The sequence below is a fragment of the Thamnophis sirtalis genome, unplaced genomic scaffold (assembly GCF_051295495.1).
Source record: "Thamnophis sirtalis isolate CommonGarterSnake01/CBP01778 unplaced genomic scaffold, rThaSir2_p1.2 scaffold_11, whole genome shotgun sequence".
Taxonomy (NCBI): domain Eukaryota; kingdom Metazoa; phylum Chordata; class Lepidosauria; order Squamata; family Natricidae; genus Thamnophis; species Thamnophis sirtalis.
Window position 1 is genome coordinate 61,816,992 of NW_028261391.1, and position 26,700 is coordinate 61,843,691.

The 26,700-nt window shown below is 39.3% G+C and overlaps 1 protein-coding gene across 4 annotated transcripts in view; it reads right to left on the reverse strand.

Annotated features, from left to right (window-relative positions):
* Nucleotides 1-26,700, reverse strand: part of ATE1 (arginyltransferase 1) — a 78,991-nt gene that overhangs the window by 9,901 nt on the left and 42,390 nt on the right. For all 4 annotated transcript variants that reach the window (XM_087725915.1, XM_087725914.1, XM_087725913.1 and 1 more), the window contains 2 exons: nt 25,386-25,485; nt 4,761-4,881 (listed from right to left, as the gene is read on the reverse strand). In XM_087725915.1, the coding sequence (XP_087582041.1) occupies nt 4,761-4,881; nt 25,386-25,485 (221 nt within the window). The remainder of the gene's footprint in view (nt 1-4,760; nt 4,882-25,385; nt 25,486-26,700) is intronic.

The following is a 26,700-nucleotide window of genomic DNA, read 5'->3' on the forward strand; positions in this document are numbered from 1 at the left end:
CCGCGTTTCTTCCTGCAAAGCCCTTCTGGCGTCAAGCGGAACTCTTGCGGAGTTCTGGCGTCAAGCGGAACAGACTGTGGAAGGAGGGGGAGGAGGAGGGAACCGAAGAGAGCTTTTACCGAGTCTGCGCCCCACAGCCAGGACCGTCCTGGCGCCTCCAGCCGCGTTTCTTCCTGCAAAGCCCTTCGGGCAACCCGAGAGTTCCGCTTGACGCCAGAAGGGCTTTGCAGGAAGAAACGCGGCTGGAGGCGCCAGGACGGTCCTGGCTGTGGGGTGCAGACTCGGTAAAAGCTCTCTTTGCTTCCCTCCTCCTCCCCCTCCTTCCACAGTCTGTGTGACGCTGCCGCCAGGCTGAGAGCTGCCGCTGAAACAAGTTTGGGAAGGTCCTTTGCAGGCAGCCAGTTCTAGCTGCCTGCAAAGGACTTCCCCACGTTTGCTTTGAAAGAAACCTCTGCGCGGGAGTTAGAAACCTCTGCGCGGGGGTTTCTTGCCATGTGCGCGGCCGCGCGGCCGCGCACCTTAGAGGGAACAGTGGACCCGGCGTATAACACGCAGTATCGGCGTATAACACGCAGGCAGGGTTTAAGCTTCAAATTTTAGTTTTAAAACTGCGTGTTATACGCCGATAAATACGGTATGTCTTATTATTTGGCAATAATTATAGTAACGATCATGCAGCCTATATTATCTTTCCAATAGACAACTGTAATTTGCTTCTTTATAAAAGGGAAGCAAATAAAAACGATGCTAGAAAATCATATAGAACGTTTCTTCTGTAGATCTTGTTCCTGCATTATGTTCATGTCTGCTTCACAATCACATAAGTATTAAACGGTTAAGTACCACTATAGGATCATTCTGTTCACCTTAAAAGTCTGAGGAACATTGCACAGGTTGTTCAGTACTAGCTGGGACTGCAAAATTATTTTATTTATTTGGCTTCTATGCATATATGTCTTGAAATTTGCAAAGTAAAAAGCAAAATAAAATTGGTACCAATTGGCTACATCTGTGTTAAAATAATTGGTCTTTATTTTACTCGTTGTGCATTGACAATAAAGGATTGAATTTAAATCCAAACTAGTGAAGATGATGTTTACTTTGTGCTATAGAAAGTATCTTTTTTTGTTTTTACCCAGCATGTAGCTGTTTAAAAAACATTTTAATACTGGAACAGAGAAGTGTATTTGAACTGCTTAAACAAGAAGTCTACTATCTGGAGTTGCATGATACCTCTGAAAATTATAAGGCAGTAGAACTCTCTAGTCTAAAATGTATTTGGAGATGGTTGGTTTTAGGTTGATAGAACCTAGAACATTCAACATGAACTCAAGCGAGTCATCATATTAATAATCTTTAATTTTTAAAACGTTTAATTAAAGAGAGAGAGAAAGAGAAAAAGAGACAGACAGACAGACAGACAGCCCTTGGCTTCACTCACTAGCTTTTATGTCCCACTAAAGCCAAATCAATTCCCAATCTGAAAAAAATGAGAAGATTCCTGATAGCCATTACAACAATAGATTTTCATCACTAACTGCTATACTGATACACATCCATAAAACCAAGCTTTGGCATGACAGATTATGGTGTGATAGGTCTGAAGAAATGATCACCAATAAATGAATATCGCTAAATAATTCTTCCAAAGGTAGCTAACAAGTATCACTATTAGAATAAATAATATTTCTACTGAATCTCACCAGATTCAGTAAAAGATACATTTTTGAAACGAAGTAAGCTGGTGGTCATTTACAGCTATTGATAAGATAACTCTGTCTTCTTACATTGTTCAATTCTGACAACTATTTTATGAATTGGGTGGTCTATCAAACTCTTATGAACTCAATAGCATAACACACATTGATAAAGCAAACTATAGCATGTGAAACAGCATACCACTGTCTGTCTAAGCCAGTGTTTCCCAAAGTGTGGTACGCGTACCCCCAGGGGTACGGGAAGAGTTTGGTGGGGGTACGCGTTGCACCGGAATTTGGTGGGGATCACGTGGGAATATCCACTGCACCGTGCTTAGCTGCGCCCACAGAACAAGGAAAGAAATAGGCGCGTCATACTTTAACATCATTCTGGTTACAAATGCAACACGTGTATCCGGTTTTAACAGAAAAAGTCCTGAAATACATCTTGCCTTTTCCAACTTCATATTTATGCGAAGTTGCTTTTTCTGCATTTGTAGACATTTAAGTCGAAAAAAAGGAAGAGACTATTGGACGTGGAACCGCATCTCAGATTATAATTAACAACCAGGGAACCAAATTATGATGATCTGTCATCTCAACATAAACAATTTCATCCTTCTCATTGAATCAAATAAACGTTCTTTACAACTTTCGTTTATTTTGCGTATGTACCCAAAAAATAAAAAAATAAATATATTTTGATTTTTATTAAAGCATATGTTTTTTATGAGGGGTACTCAGCGTTACGAAAATTATAGAAGGGGTACACATATGTCAAAAGTTTGGGAAACACTGGTTTAAGCCAATATTCATTACATTGTAATTAAAGGCCTTTTTTTAAACTGATGACTGTAAAGGCAGTATTCTGCAGGAGACAAGCCTTGGGATGGTAGCTGCATAAACCTTGATGGCTCTCATTCACAGCAGGCATTATGTTTTAATTTCCTTAAGCCACAGGACCCAAGCTTGAATTCATATTGTATCTGCACTTATGCATTCACTATGGACAAAGAGGCAGACTTTAACATTTATTATTTTGAAGTAGAATTGGTACAAACGTTCAAATTCTTTAAGCTAAGATCACTATTATTATTTGGGTATTAGTTCCTTCATCTTGGAAATTTTTTCTAGACCACCTATTCAAAGCAGCATTTTGTCCGTCTCCTAGTCAGATGGTTTTGTTTGAATTCAATTTATAAAGCAGTGTAATCTTCTTCTTACGGGCAAGGCGTATTTTGGCATTGTTTTAATCTCAGAATCAATTCAGACTTTACAGATCAGCCAAAGTCAGAAAGCTCCTCATTACATGTTCAAGGAAAACAGCATGAAAAAAAACCCCTCACCAACTATAAATTGATTTATTTTCTTCTGGATAAAGTATTCAGACATGAGTAAGCACTTTCATATTTATCAACAGAACCATTTACTTCTATAACAAAATAATCTAGGAAGCAACAGGTTTTGCCTAAAGATCAATGCCAGGAAAAGCCTCACATTTTAAAGAAGCATAAAAATATTGCGTAGGACACAAACAGGGCCTTTCAAAGAGAAGCGTATTTTTCTTTAGCTCTATAATGCCATATAATGTGAGACTGTGCCCTAATTCATATATTCCTCAGGAGCAGACGATGAAATGTAGTGGAAAACATAAGTTCTTCCCACTTCCTCACACTACCTCGTACAAATATTTTATCTTTACACAAAATGTCACATTGCACAGGATACAAATATTTCCCAGGGCATTCCTATGAAAGAGTTTGTTCACCGAGGCTATATGTACATGTGTGTGTGTGTTTCCATTACTCCATTACCATCGTGTTATTTCAGCACTTGACACTGGTGAATATATGAAAGGGACTATAGGATTTTTTCTTAGGTAACATAATAGCTTGTGAAAAATTCTAAAGGAATAGTCGATATATTCGGGTCTTTTCCCGTGTAAGATTGAGATTGTCTTGGCAATGTTTCGGCAACAGGCGCTCTGCACGGCTGGAGAGGGGGGTTGTGCGAGCGGCTGTTCCGCTCTCGCTCACCCACCGCCCAGACTCACCCAGCTCTTCCTGCAGAGCCAGGGCACCTCCACTGCCGCCACCATCCCAGCATGGCTTTTTTGGCGGCTTCCAAACCGAGTCTTCCAGCAGTGGCTGCTCTGGATGTATGCTCTATGGTTGTATGCTCTGCCGGCAGCTGGCCCACAACCATAGAGCGTACGCCCAGAGTGGCCACTGCTGGAAGACTCGGTTTGGAAGCCGCCGAAAAAGCCATGCTGGATGGCGGTGGTGGCAGCAGCGGAGGTGCCCTGGCTCTGCAGGGAGAGCTGGGCCAGGGCATCGTGAGGTGGGAGGCGCGCAAGCAGGAGCAGAACAGCCACTCATGCACCCCCCCCTCCAGCCGTGCAGAGCATCATTCACTGGCATTTTGAAGGCGCCAAGCCACGGGGGTCGGGCGGCAGCAAACAGGCGGTCAGTGAATGACGCTGGAAAGGGGGTTTGCCGGGTGGCTACTCGTGAGCGTGGTCGCTTCATGGCTGTTGTGTTGCGCTGCTGCGACAGCGCAACACAGCCATTCACCCATAAGGCTGTGCCCGGCTCTTTGGGAGCCCGCTCAGAAGAGAGCAGCCGCCCGCCAAACCAAAAAACAATAAACCCCCCCACCTCATAATAAGGCCCAAGCCATATTTTGCGGATAAAAAGAAAATAAGTCTTATTTTCGGGGAAACACAGTATATATAAAAGTGAAATACCACTCATGCAGCATCACAAAATCTCTAGAACTGTAAAGCCTACAAACTTTAAATTTGGCACATATGTTCCTCTTGGCTTCCAGGTCCTCGCTAAGAAAGGATTTTTTGAAATAAGCATCAGATCATTAGTATTTCTTATATTATTATTATTATTAATAACATGTTCTGATGCTAACTATTCATTAATTTTTAAGCTGTAAGTGTCAATTTATTAAGCACAATCACACAGTTTTGTAGCGGAACACAAGTATCCAGTTAGTACATTATAGACTGAAGGTGTCTGCAAAAGTTCCAATGAACTGAAGTTATGCACCTACCTATTTTCAAGTCTTGATTGAGGCGAGAATATTTTGAATGCTCAAGAGTAGGCAGACACTGCTCAAGGGGTATCCAAGTATACGTCTCTGGACATAGTAAATCAGAAGGTCTATACTGCCCCTGCAAAGAAAATAATAGCATGCCATTTATCAAATTCAAATATCTCTTTGTCCAAAAAGTCTCCTGCCTAATATAGATATGAAAGCTTAATAAAACAATCCTGGTACAGTATGTGTGAACAAATGTAAATTTCTCTAAGTATGTAGATTTTCTGCTGGGATGTCCAACTTTGGCCAATTAAAAAAAAACAAAACACCAATACTTGTTTTATTCTTGGATATGAAAGTGCCAGGAATCCCCCAGGAAATTTGAAGACATTTACAAAGAATGCAACGTGCATTTGAAATAAGACAAAACGAACATATCTATATGAACACTGGACGGTCTCTTTATCTTTTACTGCATCTCCTTTTTTAAAAAAAATATGGTATCGCAACGGTAACATTAATGACAATTATCTTAATTTCACTGGCAGCTGCTGTAAGCAAAAATACATTGCACATTAAGAACAATTTATGTGACAGTTTATTGTTTTGAGAAGATAAAACGGAATTAAACCCAATACTAAATAACACATTAAGCCGTTACCTACAAGTCACAGAATGTCTGCCAGCATCACCATACTAGCTGGGAATTTTAGCATCTGCAACCCCAACACAGCTGGTGGGTACCAAATTGGGGAAAGAAAATCTGGAGAATGAATTATCAACTCTGCTCCTTTACATCACCTGTCTTAATCAAATGAAAACTAATTCTAGCTGAAAGACTTAAAAACAAACTAACAAAAAATCAGGATATGTACGGATATAAAATGAAAATAGCGGGGCACAGGATTGGGTTCAAATAAATTAGAGTGTTTCAGAGTAGCAATGGCAGTTAGACTTATATACCGCTTCATAGGGCTTTCAGCCCTCTCTAAGCGGTTTACAGAGTCAGCATATCGCCCCCACAGTCGGGGTCCTCATTTCACCCACCTCGGAAGGATGGAAGGCTGAGTCAACCTTGAGCTGGTGAGATTAGAACCGCTGAACTGCAGATAATAGCAATAGCAATAGCAGTAGACTTATATACCGCTTCATAGGGCTTTCAGCCCTCTCTAAGCGGTTTACAGAGAGTCAGCATATTGCCCCCAACAATCTGGGTCCTCATTTTACCCACCTCGGAAGGATGGAAGGCTGAGTCAACCCTGAGCCGGTGAGATTTGAACCACTGAACTGCTGATCTAGCAGTAGCCTGCAGTGCTGCATTTAACCACTGCGCCACCTCGGCTGATAACAGTCAGCTGAAGTGGCCTGCAGTACTGCACCCTAACCACTGTGCCACCTCGGCTCTATGTGTAAATTGCTCTTTGCAAACACACGGTCATTAAAAAACAACATGGCGGTGACATCAGCGGCAGCAAGGGAACCGGTTGGGGTCACGGCAAGCCTGGGTCACTCCCGGTTCTGTGACCCAGGCAAAAAATTCCACTACCAGTTCGGCTGAACCGGGTTGAACCGGGAGCAACCCACCTCTGGTGCAGGCTTAGTACCCGTAAACAAGTTCTTAAACCAATGAGTCTTTTCTGAGGATGGTGCTGCAACAGTGCAATCTTAGGAAAAGATGCCGTTTCTTTAAAAGGAGAGATGCTACATCTGGGCTATTACATGCTTCAAACCCACTCTGTCCCTTCAAAATTGAAGCTCCAAACTTCACCAGCATCTTCAGTGATACATAAGCTGTTAATGAAAGTAAGCCTTAAAGCAGTTCTGTAAAATTAAATCTTTTCTGACAGATCACAGATATTGCCACCTTAATGGAAATGAGGTTGGCAGCAGCTTTTCTGACTTTTAACACATTATATTGTATTAAAAGCTGTATTAAGCCATTCCATGTAGTGGGTGAAGCAAGGTGAAGCTCATGAAAGCTTACACTTTTTAATAACATTTGTTAGCTGGAAAAGAAGCTTCTGCTCCTGATTTTTTTTTTCCTACCATGGATTAGGATGGCTCTTTTTCTACAATGCTACCTCAAAGTGAAACATTTGGAACATTTTTCTTTCTATAAAATAAAATCTGAAATATCCCTTATTTTACCAATCATTAAATTTGAGAAAAGGAGAAAATCTCTTGAGCCAAAAATAAATATCTTCAGGATAATCATTTATACAAAATCTATGAAAAAATATTTTGGAAAGCAAACTACAATGCCAAATTTTAGGTGATATATATATATATCCTTTCAGCCCAGAAGATTTCAACTTTAGCCACAGAGAAGCCTAACAGATGCTGAGGCTAGGCTAATCAAGCAAGCAAACTTAAGTGAACTAAATATGGAATAAATATCAACATCATTATTGTTTTTTTTAATCAATTTCATATATACATTCACAATTATATGATCTCATAACTGTTATTAATAATATGTATTTATAACAATTTTTCCCTACAGTTGACAATATACTTGAAGATTGCTTTCTTACCATCCCATAGATCCATCTTATCTTACAACGGTCCTACTTCTTCTTCCCTCCTTCCCTCTTTCCTTCCCTCGTTTCTTCTCTCCTACTCTCCTTCCTTCCCTCCTTCCTTCCCTCCCTCCTTCCCCCTTCCCTCCTTCCTTCCTTCCCTCCTTCCTTCCCTCCTTTCTTCTCTCCTTCCTTTCCCCCTTCCTTTCCTCCTTCCTTCTCCCCTTCCTTCTCTCCTACATTCCCTCCTTCCTTCCCTCCTTCCTTCCCTCCTTCCTTCCCTCCTTTCTTCTCTCCTCCTCTCCTTCCTTCCCTCCTTGCTTCCCTCCCTCCTTCCTACCCCCCTTTCTTCTCTTTCTTCTCTCCTTCCTTCCTTCCTCCTCTCCTTTCCCTTCTCTCCTTCACCTTCCTCCCCTTTACCCTTCCCCTCTTCTTCCCATTCCTCCCCTCTTTCCTACTTTTACATTCCCTCCCATTCTTCCTATGCCTTTCCCTTTCTCCTATTCCTTTCCTTTCTCCTCTCCTTCCTATCTTTCCTTCTACTCCTCCCTCCATCCACTCTATCCGTTGTTGTGTTTACATATTCTCAACATCATTATTGTACATTGAATCAAAGACAACCCCTATTGACAGATAATCCTTGACTTATGACTAGTGATTTAAGTGACTTAAGTCACTTAACAGTGTTCGGGGTTACAATGGACTTTTTAAAAAGCTTACAACCCATCCTTGAAGTTATGTCTGCCACCTCAACGCTCTCACACGATTGCATTTCAGGCATTTTGCAACTAACCTGCATTTATGATCAGTTGCAGAGTTATCCAGTTATGTAACCATGATTTGCAAGTGTTTTGTCATTTTCTGGCAGGAAATGCCCATTGGATATATTCCTTTAATGATCACAATTCACTTTACGAAAGTAGTCACTTCCTTTACAAAAAGAATTGAATCTGGCCATGTGATGACCCAACTACTTACTACATTGACTTGTGACCAAAATTCCAGGCACTGTTATAATGATAAGTCAACTACTATCTGTATTTTATAACAGTTTTAATTTAAGTTTGGCACTAGAGAGCTGGCTATTTTTACAGCAGATGCAAACGAATATTAAGCAATGACCTAACATATGGTTCGAATTCCATATCCACATATCTAGTGGGGAAGAAAAGCAACAAAAAGAATTGAAGGAAACTATCACCTGCCAATCATCATATTTTTATATTAAGATTTTCATATTAAGAACATGTGGACTTAACACATGAAATATTTTTAAGACCCATTAAATTGTTAAATTATTTCCTCAAAGAAAAATATCAGTAACATATTTATCTGATCAATGAAAAACTTCACTTTCTACATTTTAGGAATTTTTTTTTTCAGATGGCTTCACATGAAGGCTAACATTTAAACAATGTTTATACTATTTAAAACAGAAACTATTTTCATTATTCCCACAAAATCATAATGGGTGTGAAAATTTTCATTCATGCTTTTGATTAGCCACAGCTCCTTATTGCATCTAACTATGATGTAACAATGTAGCTTATGCAGCTGTTTTATTTTAACAAACCATAGTTAGTAAAAAATAGTTTGCCTGACATTCAGCAACAGTGAATTGTAATTCGTATACATGTAAACCCCTTCTCTGAGTCAAGTTGGAGGAAGAGGCTGGGGTAGAATAGCAATAGCAATAGCAGTTAGACTTATATACCGCTTCATAGGGCTTTCAGCCCTCTCTAAGCGGTTTACAGAGTCAGCATATTGCCCCCATCAGTTTAATAAAATGCACAGCAAATAGACTTACAAAAAAACATGTATAGTCTAAAAATAGAAAACTGGAAAATTAGGAGTACATTCATCCTCTATAGGTGCAGCATATAGATCAATAGCAATAGCAATAGCAGTTAGACTTCTATACCGCTTCATAGGGCTTTCAGCCCTCTCTAAGCGGTTTACAGAGTCAGCATATCGCCCCCAACAACAATCCGGGTCCTCATTTTACCCACCTCGGAAGGATGGAAGGCTGAGTCAACCCTGAGCTGGTGAGATTTGAACAGCCGAACTGCAGAACTGCAGTCAGCTGAAGTAGCCTGCAGTGCTGCATTTAACCACTGCGCCACCTCGGCTCTGTTTCACGCCACCTCGGCTCTTTTTAGAAGCCTAGCTGACCTGAGCTAAGCTATTCTTCTCTCTCATGTTAGGAAATGAAGTCATGTTACATTGAAGGCCCATTGCCACGGTTTCAATTTGTGATGACAATCATAAAATTCCTCTTTATGTGCCACTCGGTCCATATGTGTTCACTTAGAGAAAATCATAGTAGTGCACCAAATCACAATTCTGCTTTTGGCAGTAGGAACAGCTTATCGTGTGCCCAAGCAGCAGAATGGAAACAGAACACCCTGTCTCCACAATTATCTGGCATAATGTGTGCATCTTACTGTTTATTAAATATATCTTTCCACATGGCTCTTTTGAAGTATGCAAAACACTTGCATCATTTTTTTGTTTCATCCCACACATTCCACTATGAGGGGGCAAAGAAGACAAAATATTCCTGATGAAGAGGGAGAATATCTCACTCAGATTTATTCTACAGGCAAATTTCAACTCGAGTAATTATTTTGTCTCTCCTTTCTTTCTCCTTTTTTAGTCTTCAGCCAAAAAGGCATTCAACCAATCTTTCTTGTCGCTAGTTTCCCTCTTGTAAAAGAGACACTGAAAGAAAAACCTTACATATGACATTCATTCAGGCATGGCTAGATATTTAATTGGAAACTTCTGGAGGCAAACTTGGCAGTTCTGCCTTAAGGAGTCTTTAATTGAAGTATTCTCACTTTGCAAACCTTTCTAGTTCCTGCGCTAAAAGCATCTCTGGACTTCTGTTCCAAGGCAAGGCCAAAGATTTTAATAAAACTTTAAGTCTGAAGATTTACTTTTAAAATATTTTGGAAACTCTAAGGGATTTGGTGAGCATTTGAGATGAGGGTATGTTAGTGGGGTTTGTTTTTATAGACTAAGCCAAATATGAAAAGTAAAAAGCTCCAGAGAAAGATAATAGTTGCAAAAAAACAAAGGAGGTCGAGTACCAGTAGCACAGTACAAACAAAAGAGGTTAAACACACATTTAATTCTTTTATCAGGTACAGTGTACATCTGTGTTCTATTTTTCCACAATAAACCCATTGATCTTTTATTAAAAGTGAATTAAGGCCTTCGTCTCAGTTTCCAGACAGCTGCTTTGTAAAGGAATTTTAACATTACATAAACAAAATACCCTAAAATTATCAACAGCAATATATTAAGGCAAAGGCATGAGAAAACGTGAGCCAATCCAAGGATTTATTAAATTCAGCCTTTTCCTTGAAAGAGGACACCAGCAGAATCCCATCAGCCCGATATAACAGCAGACCCTTGCCCCCTTATTTAATTACATAAACAGAGATATGCGTTATCCACCCCGAGAGAGGTCTTTGCAACTAAATTCAGCTACTCTGTTTTCACAAACGCTGTTTAGAGAGCATCACACAGGATAAAGCAGTGTTGAAGGAGGAAGGGGGGGAAAAAACCCAACTATTTGGTCAAGGTTCCAGAGTGCAGGGAGAGTTTGCATGCATTGGATCTTCTTTGTGGATGCCCATACCTTATACCAGCAATGGCAAACCTTTTTTTGGTGTGCATGGCGCGCAGGGGGGGGGGTCGTGCGCAGGAAGTCACTTGCGGTTTGACTCGTAGGGTCATTTTTAGTCCTCCGGAGGCTTTAGAATAGCAATAGCAATAGCAGTTAGACTTATATACCGCTTCATAGGGCTTTCAGCCCTCTCTAAGCGGTTTACAGAGTCAGCATATTGCCCCCAACAACAATCCAGGTCCTCATTTTACCCACCTCGGAAGGATAGAAGGCTGAGTCAACCCTGAGCCGGTGAGATTTGAACAGCTGAACTGCAGAACTGCAGTCAGCTGAAGTAGCCTGCAGTGCTGCATTTAACCACTGCGCCACCTTGGTCCCTGAAGCCTCCGGAGGGCTTAAACCCATCCTATGAGCAAACCAGAAGTCTGTTCCTGAACTTCCGGTTTGCCCATAGGGCTGGATTTTTGCGTTCCAGGGGCTTCAGAGAAGCTCCTGAAGCCTCTGGAGGGCCGGGGGGGGGGGGCGGAGGAGGCTCTTTTCACCCTCCCTAGGCTCCCATAAAGCCTCTGGAGCTTGGGGATGGCAAAAGATGGCTTTAAAAAAGACTGAACGCCTTGCATGCCCTGACAAATGGCTCCATGTGCCAGCTGTGGCACGCGTGCCAGAGGTTCACCATCCCAACTTTATACAGTGATGCTAGGAAACAGTGCTAGGCAGCCTTAAGTACCAGGGCCAGTAGAGACTCTACAGCAGTGTTTCTCAACCTTGGCGACTTTAAGTCCTGTGGACTTCAACTCCCAGAATTCGCTAGCCAGCATTGCTGGCTGGGGAATTCTGGGAGTTGAGGTCCATAGGACTTAAAGTCGCCAAGGTTGAGAAACACTGCTCTACAGCCTCTTTTTACATATAATTTATTTTCACATGTCAAGGAGCAAAAGAGCTTCAGTATCTGGCTTCACATTCAACATTCCAGAACTTATATTTTTGGAAAGCCCGGCCACACTTAAACTTGGCCCTAGAACAACAACAAAAAAACCTTGTGTCTAATATTTCTATTTTGATGGCTTAGGATGTTGTTATTGTTTCAAAATATCAGGAACGAGAACAGATATTTTTGCTGATCATTTTTTTTTTGAAAGCTAGTAATACATTTATTCTAGTGAAATATTTCAGAATAGACTTTTACACAAATGCATATGCATAGATACATACTTGTGATTAAGACAGAGGCCAACAGCTATTTCAAAGAGGGAGTTTGGCAACACGTCACTAAAAACCAACTTCTATACTGGCAGTGGTGTTGGTTTGTTTACCAAAAGATTCCTATGACCCCCATGTAGGAATCCTGAGATTATTGCGGCATTGGTACCATTCTGTCAACCTCTGTTAAGAGTATATAAACATTTTGTTTATTTTGAATATGTAGTGCTTATAGGACCAACTAATTCAATTCTTCAGAACAACTGGATATGACACAAGCCTTTATGCTCCCTGTTGTAAAATCTTATTGAGCAGCATTTGTTTAAAATGATAGGTGAAATCGATAGGAAACCCTTTTTTCTTTTCCTCCCAGGTATCTGTGTTGTTTCTCAGGCCTATATTTAAGGATTAAACCATCTTTAATCTTTGGTTAACATTAACGTCTTAATTTATATAATCAACTAAAGAAAAAAAAGGAGAAATTTGCAGGGGAAGAGAAGAAAATCCTTTGTATAATTCTAAATAGCCAGCTTTGACTATATTCCTACTTCTTTAACATGCAAATCAGATTTCTGGTACATTCTGGTATTTTCCAAGCTCCTGTTTCAAAAACCTCAAATATTTTAAGTGGTAAGTTCTTTTTAAAGCATGAATAATTCAAGTTGTCAGATGGCTCCTAGTCTACACAAGTGAATGGAAGCTTGAAAGTGGCAGACAAAAATATTCAGCCTACTCTCTTCGAGGCTATTTCTAGTCTGTAACAATTATAACAGATATAACAGAATAACAGAGTTGGAAGAGACCTTGGAGGTCTTCTAGTCCAACCCCCTGCTCTCCTTGATTAAGTTTTCTTTTACACTTTTAGTCTACCATGCAATGAGTACAAGAGCTCAGAATGTGGTTGTGACAAGTTATCAAATCTGCTGGAAATGGAAATCTATGCAGTTGTACAATGAATTATTGTTAAAAACAACTCCACACATAAAGTATAGTTAAATGTGAAATAAACTTATCACAATTAATATGACATTTGTTCAGTATTACATTACAATCTTGCCTTACTCAGATCATTTACTTTTAAAAATTCAGTCTAATCCACATATCCATTTGCTAACAAAGAAATCAGTCAAAAAATATTTTAAAAACTTTGTGATAGCAACATTGAGTTGATATAGGATTATATTTACAGACGCTGAAAGGGGTAGATTGAAGATCTATAATTCCAGAATTTTTTTAAAAAACAAAAACAAAAATAGTATACTAAATAGAATACTGTAAATAGGTTACGTTAGTGGAGATGCTACCAATTGAAAACCAGAGAAATTATTGTACATCCTTCAATTCCTTTAATCTGCTTAAGGATGTAAATAGCAATAGCAATAGACAAATACCGCTTCATAAGGCTTTCAGCCCTCTCTAAGCGGTTTACAGAGTCAGCATATTGCCCCCACAGTCTGGGTCCTCATTTCACCCACCTCGGAAGGATGGAAGGCTGAGTCAACCTTGAGCCGGTGAGATTTGAACCACTGAACTGCAGATAGCAGTCAGCTGAAGTGTCCTGTAGTACTGCACCCTAACCACTGCGCCACCTCGGCTCATTCATATTTTTAAAGGTACACTCTGCTCCCAGCACTGATTGACTATTATTCTGAAGAAGATGCTATTAATTGTAATTCTGTCGAACTGACCTCATTGATAGAAATGTGATAATGAAATTCTCATTTTCTCTTTTCAATAGCTTAGTAGATGGGGGAGGGGTGTTTTCATCCATTCATTTGTGTCTGATTCTCAGAGACTGACTCTGCGACTCCCTGCAATTTGGGAGTCCTCCTGGATCCACAGCTGACTCTAGAACACCATCTGTCGGCTGTGACCAGGGGGGCCTTTGCCCAGGTTCGCCTGATGCACCAATTGCGACCCTACCTGGACCGGGAGGCCCTTCGGATAGTCACTCACGCCCTCGTCACCTCAAGACTGGACTACTGTAACGCGCTCTACATGGGGCTGCCCTTGAAGAGTGTTCGAAGACTTCAGCTTGTCCAGAATGCAGCCACGCGAGCGATTGTGGGTGCACCTCGGTACACCCACGTTACACCTATCCTCCGCGAGCTGCACTGGCTGCCCATTGGTCTCCGGACACGTTTCAAGGTGCTAGTCGTTACTTTTAAAGCCCTACATGGTATCGGACTTGGTTATTTGAGAGACCGCCTCCTGCCAGTCACCTCCCAAAGACCTATTAGATCCCACAGACTAGACCTCCTCCGAATTCCATCTGCCGGCCAATGTCGGCTGGTGACTCCCCGAGGGAGGGCCTTCTCTGTGGCTGCTCCGGCCCTCTGGAACGATCTCCCCGTTGAGATCCGGACCCTTACCACCCTTCTGGCCTTCCGCAAAGCAACTAAGACCTGGCTGTTCCGGGCTGTTGAACTATCCAGCCCCCTTCAAGGTTATGACTGTTGTTGTATTTTAAATTTCTGTTTTCTACTTTTATTATTGTACCCCCTCCCCTTCTGATTGTTAGCCGCCCTGAGTCTTTCGGGAATAGGGCGGCATACAAGTCAAATAAAACCTAAACCTAAACCTTTTCATAACCTTTCAAAAGTGGTTTTGCCATTGCCTGATTCCTAGGGCTGAGTGAAAGTGACTGGTTCAATATAGCAGTAGACTTATATACCGCTTCATAGGGCTTTCAGCCCTCTCTAAGCGGTTTACAGAGAGTCAGCATATTGCCCCCAACAATCTGGGTCCTCATTTTACCCACCTCGGAAGGATGGAAGGCTGAGTCAACCCTGAGCCGGTGAGATTTGAACCGCTGAACTGCTGATCTAGCAGTAGCCTGCAGTGCTGCATTTAACCACTGCGCCACCTTGGCTCCTCAAGATCACCCAGTTGGCTTTGTGCCCAAGGCAGGGTTAAAACTCACACCATTAACCACTACATTAAACTGGCTGTCTTAGAGACCCTATCGAACTTGTGGCCAAGAAAAAAGAAACGTTTATGAAACACATGTACCTGAAGAGTTTCAACTATTCTTGAGAGATTAAAAACAATTTCAGGGCAGATTGAAACACAAGGGTTATTTTATTGTCAATCAAATGGCACCACAATGATATGTACACCATTTGTTTAACAATCTGTAAAAATCCCTATTTTTAACTGAACAGTACAAGAATTACCATTCTTAGAATGGATTGTATTTTAATGATTTGTATTTTTCCAAATATCCTCTAATTGTATGCCATTTAAAGCATCTTTTAATGCATTTTACATTATCTGCACTGATTTTCTAGTGTCAGAAACATATTTTTACACTAGAAAACCAGCATACAACAAAGGAGAGCCAAAAATTGGCTGCCGATTATTATTTTCTGTATAAAAAATAAATAATTCATTCATTATAGATGCATATTTAACTGCAGGAATGAATTCTCAGGCAGTACATGCATTAATTCAATACAACTCCAATAGAAGAAAATATATGTAGCTCAGGGTTGAACTGTGGAACCCATGAGCTTATTTGTTTGGTTGTAGACATTACATTACCCAAGTAGGTAACATTATCCATTTAGGTAATAGGTAAGAAGAAGAACTTATCTTAGGGAACAGGAAAGAATAGGCAACAGGCTGAGAACAATTCTTGATTTAGGACAAAATCCAAAAGAACAAAATTCATAGCCAGGCAATGCAATTATTACAACTATAATTTATATGAACATTTTAGTTCTTTAATATAAGTTATGTAAATTATCCTAGATAGGCTGGTTGGAAACAATTAACTACAGTTACTTATAATTTAGAGGTGGCACGGTGGTTAGGGTGCAGTACTGCAGGCCATTTCAGCTGACTGTTATCTGCAGTTCAGCGGTTCAAATCTTACCGGCTCAAGGTTGACTCAGCCTTCCATCCTTCCGAGGTGGGTAAAATGAGGACCCGGATTGTTAGGGGGCAATATGCTGACTCTGTAAACCGCTTAGAGAGGGCTGAAAGCCCTATGAAGCGGTATATAAGTCTAACTGCTATTGCTATTGATTTACATTTCTGATTGGGAGCAAAACCGGAATGAAAAAGATTAGGATTTTTAGGCTCATTCAATTCAGAAAATGCCTCCCAATACAAGTATGAACTGGTATGACAAAAGCAATTTTAAAGTATTGCTACATTTTTGACTATCAAGAAAATCTTCACTTGTTTAGATAAAAGTTTTCACTAATACTTCAAAATTTTCTGAGGCGAGAATTTATCAACATTGTTCAGCCACTTCACTGGGCAAGAGTAATAAACAGCACATCATATGATAATAAAACATCACTGAATGAATTACAAGGGTCTGAAAAGGGTCACAGCTCTCAGAAGACACTCTAGTATTTCATCCTATGCTAAAACAGTGTAATAAAAAGATTATGTAATTAGCCTTTCAAGACCAATAAATACTATTTAGTCTACAGCAGTTTTTGTACTTTGGCTCCAGACTGCTGATGACAGAAATACGTTTTATGGTTTCTCTACTGAGGTAAGATCTCTGAATGTTTATTTATAACTAAAATAATAATATTCCAGTGATTTCATGTATGGACATAGTTCTAAACAGCCGAATAGTAAAAATACGGATAATAAAAATAAAGGAAAATAATCAGTATTCTTCTAAACAGTTTGTTTGTTTATTACCTTTAACTGCTTTCATTTTTTTTTCACCATTGCAAAATTGATCTTATGACTCTGAAAAAGGAGCTTTTAAAAACATTAGACATGTTTTTAAATTTTTAGCACAAAAAATAAAACACACTTCCAAAGAAGTATATGTCTCCTTTTCAGTACTTCATCTTACATTTATAGATTCTATATGCTGCACCATTTCTATATTAACTAAGGTAATTAAATTAAGTTAAATTGTATTGTATAAAATGGGGGGGGGGCAAGGATAGTTGATGCGCCAAATATAGCCTCTCAACTATCAAACGACAACCCGGCCTTCACGTGGTGCCCCCTGTTCCCACCAATCGGGCTCTGTCGACCCTTGGGACTGGCGTCCCCTTGGGTATATCCAGCCGAAACAGCTTCCATGGATCGCCATAAATTTCCATGGAAGTCGCCTATACCCACGTTGGGTGAAGAGGCGTCGAGTGAGTGAGTGAGTGTATAAAATGCTTTTTTATATGAGTTATGAAAATATAATTGTTGATATGAAAGCTACAAAAGAGAAATATTTCGTTGAATAGGTCCATAAGGAAGTGCATTACGGCTTTAATAAAAGCGTGCTATATACTAACTACAAGACCATGGGTCAACTAAAAAAACATCTATTGAGATTTGAAAGCATCTTTGAATTGCATCTTCTTTGCATTTTCTTGCAAAATAGAAGATGGATTCATACAGAATTGGTTTTAAAAAGCTAAATCATAATTATACAGTCTATATGACAAGTTTCCAGGAATCATCTGTCTTCATGTTTTAGTAATGTAAATCATACCAATCACAAGCATTATAGCAGGCCTTCATTGTTTTGATATAATTCACAACTAACCTCTTTGCATTTTGCCTTGATTAGCTTAAGTTTAGTACAGCATGAATTAGTCATGATAAATATCTCCCTAGTGTGTCATTTAGAATAGTTCATTTCTAGTATGTTATGTGAATCTGGAATTAATCTTTCTGGCAGCTCTCTTTTTGACAGCAGCAGTCAAATTTCCCGTAACAAGTCAGGGGCTGTTAACTTCCTTTGCTTTTCTCTCAATTGCCCTGAAATTCAAACTTTGAAATAAATAATATTTAAGTGGTCAAAATAAAAAGGCAATTTATTATTTCTATGTTTTATGTTATCTTATTAAGAAAACATTCTACATTTGAAATGAAAGATGTTTGCTAAATGATATAACCTTTTGTAAGGATACGTCCAAACTGGAATTGTTTGCTGAAAAAAGTAGAAACAGCATTTACATTCCCGAAGCTAATCAGAAGTAAAGGCTGACATATTTTTAAGGAAGACAAATACTTCTGTCTTTTTTACCGGTATCCCAAGATAGTGCAGATTCCACTCATAAATGTTAGAAAACTGAAGTTTTCATTTTATAATTCCAGTCAACCAAACAAGTCATCTTAAGTAATCTTGACCTAATACTTTGTAGTGTATTATAGCAATAGCAATAGCAGTTCGACTTATATACCGCTTCATAGGGCTTTCAGCCCTCTCTAAGCGGTTTACAGAGTCAGCATATCGCCCCCACAGTCTGGGTCCTCATTTCACCCACCTCGGAAGGATGGAAGGCTGAGTCAACCTTGAGCCGGTGAGATTAGAACCGCTGAACTGCAGATAACGGTCAGCTGAAGTGGTCTGCAGTACTACACCCTAACCACTGCGCCACCTCGGCTCTTACAAAAAGTATTACAAAAAGCTTCTAAGAATTTTGTTCAAGCATTCACAGGCCAGAAATATTCACAAACACTCTCAATTAACTTTATTTTTCATCTTAAGTGATATTACCCTCAGGACATTCACATATGAAACATGAATAATAGCATAGCCAGAAATTTTTCATGTAAGCAACAATCAGATTTCAAGATATTTGCTCCTACAGATACACATACTGCATAGATATTTTCCAGGGGCATTAAGATGCTTTATGTGTACTTCCACAATTAAACCAAAAGCAACTGCATAGATAAGCTGTGGTGGCGCAGTGGTTAAATGCAGCACTGCAGGCTACTTCAGCTGACTGCAGTTCTGCAGTTCGGCTGTTCAAATCTCACCGGCTCAAGGTTGACTCAGCCTTCCATCCTTCCGAGGTGGGTAAAATGAGGACCCGGATTGTTGGGGGCAATATGCTGACTCTGTAAACCGCTTAGAGAGGCTGAAAGTCCTATGAAGCGGTATATAAGTTTAACTGCTATTGCTATAAGTTCGGCTAACAGATAATGGATGATCCAGAATGACTCACTAGGCGTCCATGGCTGAAATTGACCATAAATCTAGATTTCTATAGTCCTAGTCCAAAACATTATATATTACATTCTCCCCCACCTCACACTGCCCCATACACACTTACAAATATGATTAGGGAAGGGTTATGTAGGGCATACACAAAGTTCATTACAACAGCCCAGAGGATAGCTCATTTTTCAGGACAGGCCTAGTCAACCTAAACCTTTGGAAGTTTTAGAATGCAAGTCTCATAATCTATGATTACTGAAATGCTTCTGAATTTTCTAGGACTTGTATACCACAGTATCTGCAGAAGAAAAGGTTGACAGTCCTCATTTTTTAAATCCGTGTACTACTTTTCAAAATCAAGCTTTCGAAGAACAGCTTACTATAGATAAAAATCAAATGTTTTTAAAATTAATATCAGTGGCTAAATCTATGTAATATATGGATTTAAAATATTTATGGCCTAAAAGAATATACCAAAATTTTAGTTCCAATATTAGTTCCAAGCATATCTCACTAGGGAGGGCATTCTAGAATCTGGAGGCTAACGGTGAAAGATGCCCATTCTTGGAATGCCACATCAAACATATAATGGATAGCACATATAGAAAACCCTTTGAAGATACTTTTAGTGTATTAGTTGGTCTCATTAAAAAGCCCTAAATATCAGAAGGCAGAAACTATTAACAACTGGTGACAAGTAAACAATATGAAGGTGTCCATAAAGTCACCAGTAATCAACCTCGACTTGTAGAAAACTTTACTATAGGAAAAGGAACATATATAGGAACAAAACTACTGTGTTAGGATATCAGGAATTATATATTATATATAGAATTTCTAAGATATTATGTATCTAAGAAATCTTACATGAGAAATCTTACATGAGTTTAATGGTGACATTTAACAAAGCAAACATTTAAAATTTGATTTCATCGCAACATCTTAGGTTAGATTAGGTTCATTCGATTTATATGCCGCCCTTCTCCCAAGGACTCAGGCGTACAACATTAAAAGAAACACATAATACAAAAGTTAAAAAGAAATTATCCCAAACCCAATTAAAATTGACAATGACATTTTTTTAAAAAGAATTAAAATTAACAGTAATCAATAATTTATTTTGTTTTGTTCGGGCCAGGCTGGCTTGCTGGAAAAGCCAACTTTTTAGGGCGCATCGGAAGGACCGGAGGTCAGGGATTATACGAAGCTCCGGGGGCAGCTCATTCCAGAGGGAAGGCGCTCCCACAGAGAAGGCTCTGCCCCTGGGGGTCACTAGCCGACACTGTCTGGCCGACGGCACCCTGAGGAGGCCAACTCTGTGGGATCGCACTGGACGATGGGAGGCTACCGGTGGCAGTAGGTGGTCTCGGATCTTCGACAATGAAGTTATCTGAGGTTTAATTAAGAATCTTTCCATATTGTAACAAGATATTTTAGTAGCTATGACTACAAAACAATGGTCTCTTCTTGATGCAATTGCTAGAGATTAGCATTATTATCCTCAAGGAATCAATAACATATGAGCCTTGAATGGAATATAACCCTTCCAATGTTGTAATTCTCTGACAGAGGTCAATATTATCATGTTAGAAGCTCTGGCATGTACAGGTAGTCATCAGTTGTGAAACTTTCTGTCACTAAGTGATGCAGGTATTAAGCACAAGTCATGTGACCACACTGCTTAGCAACATCAATCCCGCCCATCCCAGTTGCCATTGTTAACCGAATCCCATCAGCTGGTTAGATGGGGACCTAGCCCAAACCCAATCAATCCTGACCTAAGTCCTCCCACATCCAAGCTTGAGTAAAGTAAGGGACTGTCTCCTCTTGAACTCCACTCACCCACAACAGTCTCAGCTGGCTGCTACTACCCCAGCCTCAATTTCAATCCCAGGGGCACGGGCGCTGCCACTCTCAAGTGCTGCCTGAAGGTTTGCATCCCCAGTCCCTTGTGAAGAGAGTTTGGCATGGTTGTTCCTTTTTAGTTTTACAGTTTTAATATGGTTTTCTATGTTTTAACTCTTGATTAGGAACCACCCAATGCTGATTAGAAGATGGGAGCCTACATCAACGTTTTAAACAAACAAACAAATAAATAAATTTGAGGAAAAATATGCAACGGTCTGGCTTTGGCAGGAGAAGTTATCGTTATAGGAAGGTTTTTTTTTAGATATATGATGTTATTCGCATGGAATTAAACCTGGCACCACTATTAACTCAGATTGTTAGACTGCAACATTCAAAATAACAAGAAGCTGAGATCAGAAGCACAAGAGGAAATTCCACTGCCATATGGCAATGCTACATGTCACATGCCATCTAAGAGGCAACTGCAGTCATTCCATGCAATTTACATTGTATTACATGCAACTTCCATCTTTTCTCACAACAGAAGGAATACTTTGAGAAGGGCATATGTTTGTGTCAAATAAGCAAAAAGGACCTTCAGGATCTGATTGAAGAGCCAAAGTTTTTTCATTCAGGCTTTAGAAGCCTATCCGTGATGCGCAGAAGTGTACAATTAATGGTAGACATTATGGTAAGTAAATGCAGGTAACAAAAGAGCTAATTTCAAGGATTATTTTCCTGGTTCGTATATTAAAATATGCCAATTGTATCTAAAGTTATGTAGTCGAAGGATCACTTTTCATTTACTCCTCATATGTAAAGAATTCAAGCTATGTCAGTTTAAGGGTCAGGCAAAATTTCTACTGCACTTATCCTGCAGTTTTTTTGTCTATGGCAGGTGTCAGCAACTCACAGCTCCAGAGCCACATGCGGCTCTTTCGTCCCCCTGCTGTGGCTCCCTGCCAGCTGAACCAGCCACTGGCAGGCCCCGCACCTCACCTTCCCCTCCCAATCTCTCCTCACCTCACCTTAAAAGGTAAGGGCGACGGCGGGAGCTGAAGACTCACTGTATATTCCAGAGTGGGAGCAAATGCCGCTGTACTTGCCTCATCTCATGAGTGCTTCTTCCGGCCCTTGTTAGTGTTGCATGCACCTCGGTTGCTTTGGGAGACGTGCAACTTGCTCTCCGCCCCAAGACACTGGCCTGGTCTGGCTGAGGCCAATATTCTACATCGTAATGGGCTCCGGAAGGAGAAGGGGATGCCGTCTTCCCCCATTGGGAAGCGGGCTAAATTTAACTGTGCTGCACAAGGTGCTGCAACAGCAGCGGACAGGCCATGGAGGTGGCAATAGCAGCGGCGTTGGCCACAGCTGGGCTGGGCCAGTGTCTTGGGGTGGAAGGTAAGTCATGCGTCTCCCTGAGTGACCGAGGTGTGCACAGCACCAACAAGGGCAGGAAGAAGCACCCGCTTTGCTTCCACTCTGGAATAGGGAGTGAATCTCCATCCCCCGCAGTCGTCCTTACCTTCTCAGGTGACAAGTGATTGGGAGGGGAGGGCGAGGGGCAGGGCCAGCCAGTGGTGAGTTCAGCCGATAGGGAACCACAGAAGAGGGGATGAAAGAGCTTCATTTATCATTGAGTTGGCCATGTCCACCCAGGCTTCGTGGCTTCCGGTGTTTTCTTTACAGTGGGAAATGGGTCCAAATGGCTCTTTGAGTGTTTAACATTGCAGACCCCTGGTCTATAGAGATTCTCAGTCATCCAACTCATGGTTGTCTCAAGGTGCCATTGAAAAAGCAACAGGACTTTCTTTGTGTTTTTCCTTGAAAATATTTAGCTTCCCATCCAAGGGTTTTTTAATAGCACCTTTGTGATTACAATTTACTTACCTATTTATTCAATTTATATGACACTTATCTCACATTCCTACAATCTGACCTATCATAGCCGTTTTAACTGAAATCCATGCAATAAATATTATAAAACACAGATTTTATTGCATTGCCAAAATAATTTCCTGTTCATAACAATGACTTCTGGCAGACCACGGGGCCATACTCACTTTCTCCACACCCAGATTATATTGTTCCTTTGCTTAATTTAAATTTTTATTTTTTATGGTATAATTTTTAAGTCTGTAAGGTTTGGGTTGTACAACAGAATAGTTGTATATTTGAGTGTTCTCACCCACTCAATTGTGTTATTCAAGAACAATTTCAAAACAATTATTGCAGCTTTTCGTTTAAAAAATGTTTGTGCAGTCCAGTAATAGGTCATTGCTGCCACAGGACTCTATCAGTACATGAGCCAAACAGTTGATTTTCATCTTAAATCAGCTAAAATATAAAATGCAATTATGCTGACCAAATAATCCTTCAGGAAGACACAAAGTGAAAGCTGTATTGTGTTAGGGCTTGCAAAAGATTTGCAATCTTTTCAGTGTTACAATGGCAGGCTCACAATTGTAGCTTTGAGCAGGAGATCATAGGTAAACAAGCATCCTGTATGGATTCTGTTCTGCTATGGTTTTCCATTTCTGCTTAGGCAGCAAAGCTAATTTACCGAAAAAGGTTAACTAAATTCCACAGTCATGGAACTATGAAGGAGCCAGGGCTCAAGAGATTAAAACTGCTAACATTCCTTGCACAACCTTTCAAGCTGCTGAATATCGCAAAACTCAAATCACAAAAATTGGTTCTCAAGCACTTTCAAAAAGTACATTCTGCTTATCACAACAGCCTATCCAAAGTAATGTAATAATTAATCACAGATGAATTGGCCTTTTATTTCTTCGTTAACCTTTTGGAATCCATTCTGATATCAAGCTATCTCATGACAATAATAACCTGGGTTTAATCTGTTAAACTAATCACACTTTCTATTGTCTTTCTGCAACTCTAAATTAAGTTCACTTAAAATGTTCTGTTGAAGTGATATCATTTTTTAAGAATGCTGAAATATATTTTCAGAAATTTTAATTCTACTATATTCACATAAGTTATAATTTGTTCTAAAAATACAAACCTAACGTAAAAGTTTTTGAGAAGATAAACAGTTGGTTAAACAAAAGCAAAACTGGAAATGAAACTGAAATGTATTTGCATGAAAACGTACAAAATGCTAATAAATCTTGGGAAATTCCTTGACCATAAAAATCTAGTCTGGTAGGTGTTATGTTGTGCTGTCATTGTCCACAGATCCAATTTAAAGATCTTAAAATGGCTTTTAATTTTCAAAAGATGCTTTATAACTATACTAAGTAAATAAAAGTGTAAGTTGCCTGGTACTGTTATCTGCCAACTTCTCTACTACAGGGCTATGGATTCTTTCTATTAATACATGGAATTATATTCCAAAAATTTGTTCTTCAAAAAGACAAGAAAGTAATTCATGTTTTATGAAATACGTTCAATCTATTGAATTATATTAACAAAGTAAAACTTAGAGGATTAAGATACTAAAGAAAAAATTGTATTCCTGAATTAGATTGCGAACCAGCATGGTATGTCATAAATATGTTTTTTTAAAAACTTAGGAAGTGTATTTATGAATATGTGAATTGAAGAACAGAATAGACAATGTGGAACTAGTTAGATAAATGGTTTAATCTACTAAAAGCATCTTCCTGCAGAGTAGGGAATCTAACAGAAATCCCTTGGACTTAATTTATAAGCTCCATGTTTCAATTCCTCACCAACATTTTATTGGTTTTAATAATTTCAGCAGACTCACGGAAATCAAAACTAGGAAACCTGTATTCCAGCTAACAATATTTGCCAAAAACTGGATCATCAGATCTTTACAACAATTACAGAAAGTTATATTTGTAGATGGAAAGAATAGAGAGCCACTAAAATCCATTTTGTCAGGGCAATATTCTGTCTTGCTCAGCAGATGCTAACCCATTTTTAAACAGCGCTGCATTTTAGCAACTGAAGCAAAGCTCACTTAACACTAAAAGGATGTGAGTTTTTTTTAGCCAAACCAAAGAGCTCTCAAAGGACATTAACACTAGGATCTGGGAAAGAAAATAGAGTCTACACTAATAAAATAATGTAATTGCCATCCTTACTTTATTCAACATTCAAATGTTACTTATATAAACATGTCCCTGTTAGATTAGGCTGAAGACCTATCAAACCCAGAAACCAAATAATTATTTTAAGTATGCTGAAGGTTTGTGTGTGTGTGTGTGTGTGTGTGTCTTCATGATTTCTTTTTCTTTTTCAGTTGAATAGGATATCCTTACCCATTATTACGATCTGTTTAGAAAGTTTCCCTCATGTAAAAAAAAGTTTGATAGGTGGAACATGGAACAACTATTTGTGAAATATAAAGTCTTTATTCTCCAATTACCCAGCACCAGCCAATTTATAGACAACTAAGCAGATAGTAGTTCTCTCTTTTTGACCAAGCAAAGCAGGAAATATTGAGAATGTATAAATCTGTCCTAATGGTATTGAAAAATCAAATATCAGGCTAAATTCTAATAATTAAAATTGTATCTTACCTTGTATCGCATTTTAGGACATGAATAAATATAAAACCCCATGTAATAATAACATAGATCATAGGCCTTTTCATGAAGTTGCCTGGTAAAAGCAATTTCCCTGTAAAATAAAAATAATCCAAAATGTATCAAAATATAATACCAGATAAATTGTGTACAGAAATACAAATAGATCTACAGTAAATGTACATATAATAAAATAAAATGCCCTAAAATTTGCTTTATGTTAAGAACTTATTACATTTAAGAAACAGATTCTACCTACATTAAAAACTCCAACTAATTTACTTAAAAAAACAATTTTTCATGTTGTCCTGACAAGATGCTAATACAGTGTTTCTCAACCTTGGCAACTTGAAGATGTCTGGACTTCAACTCCCAGAATTCCCCAGCCAATGCTGGCTGAGGAATTCTGGGAGTTGAAGTCCAGACATCTTCAAGGTTGAGAAACACTGTGCTAATATGAAACTCAAATGTGAAGCAATTAATAGGAAATTTTTGAAAGTTTTTTTAAAAAGGTTAGTTTTATTGAGAAAACTATGGATGTTTAGCCTAGTCCTTGCATTCAATAAGATTTCAATACTTTCAATGCAACTTCAGAGATTTTTTTTAATCAAACCAGATGATTTTAAAGAACTTTTTATTTAGTTACAGAAATTTACCCAAATATCTGCATAAGAGCAGCAAATACTATTGTCTGTATTAACTCAATTTTCATCCCTTTTCTTTGATGAAAAATGTGCAGTATTTCCTTCTTTTCTTATTCAACCTGGAGGCCATTCTGCAGTTTTGCCAATTACATTAGTCACTTGCAGAGAGCTGCTTTTACGCTGCTTAAAAGGAAGAAAGATGCAGGATTGCCAAATTCTGTTCTCTTTGTACCAGAAAGCCATTTAGCGTTTTAACCTTCATCTAAATTGTTCCAACAAACATGAGGGTTAAGTATCTCAAATCCTCATACAGGCACTTATAAAGAAATGGAGAACCGAAGCGATTATGAAAGTAAGTTAATATAAGTGGTACCTTCTAAGGGAAATAAGAATCAGTTGGCAAGATGGTAAACATTTTATAGCGTGACCCAACAAAAGGGCAAATGACAAAACCGCGCCTGACTAAACCGCGTCGCTAAAACCGCAACATCATCAACGCGGCGACAACAGCGCGGCGACAACAGCGCGGAGACAGAAGGGCGCTTTACTACAGCGCGGAGACCGAAAGCCGATTTAACTTAAGGTAAGGATTAGGTTTAGGGTTAGGTTTAGCGTTTTGTTTAGGGTTATGGTTAGCGTTATGTTTAGGGTTAGGGTTAGCGTTA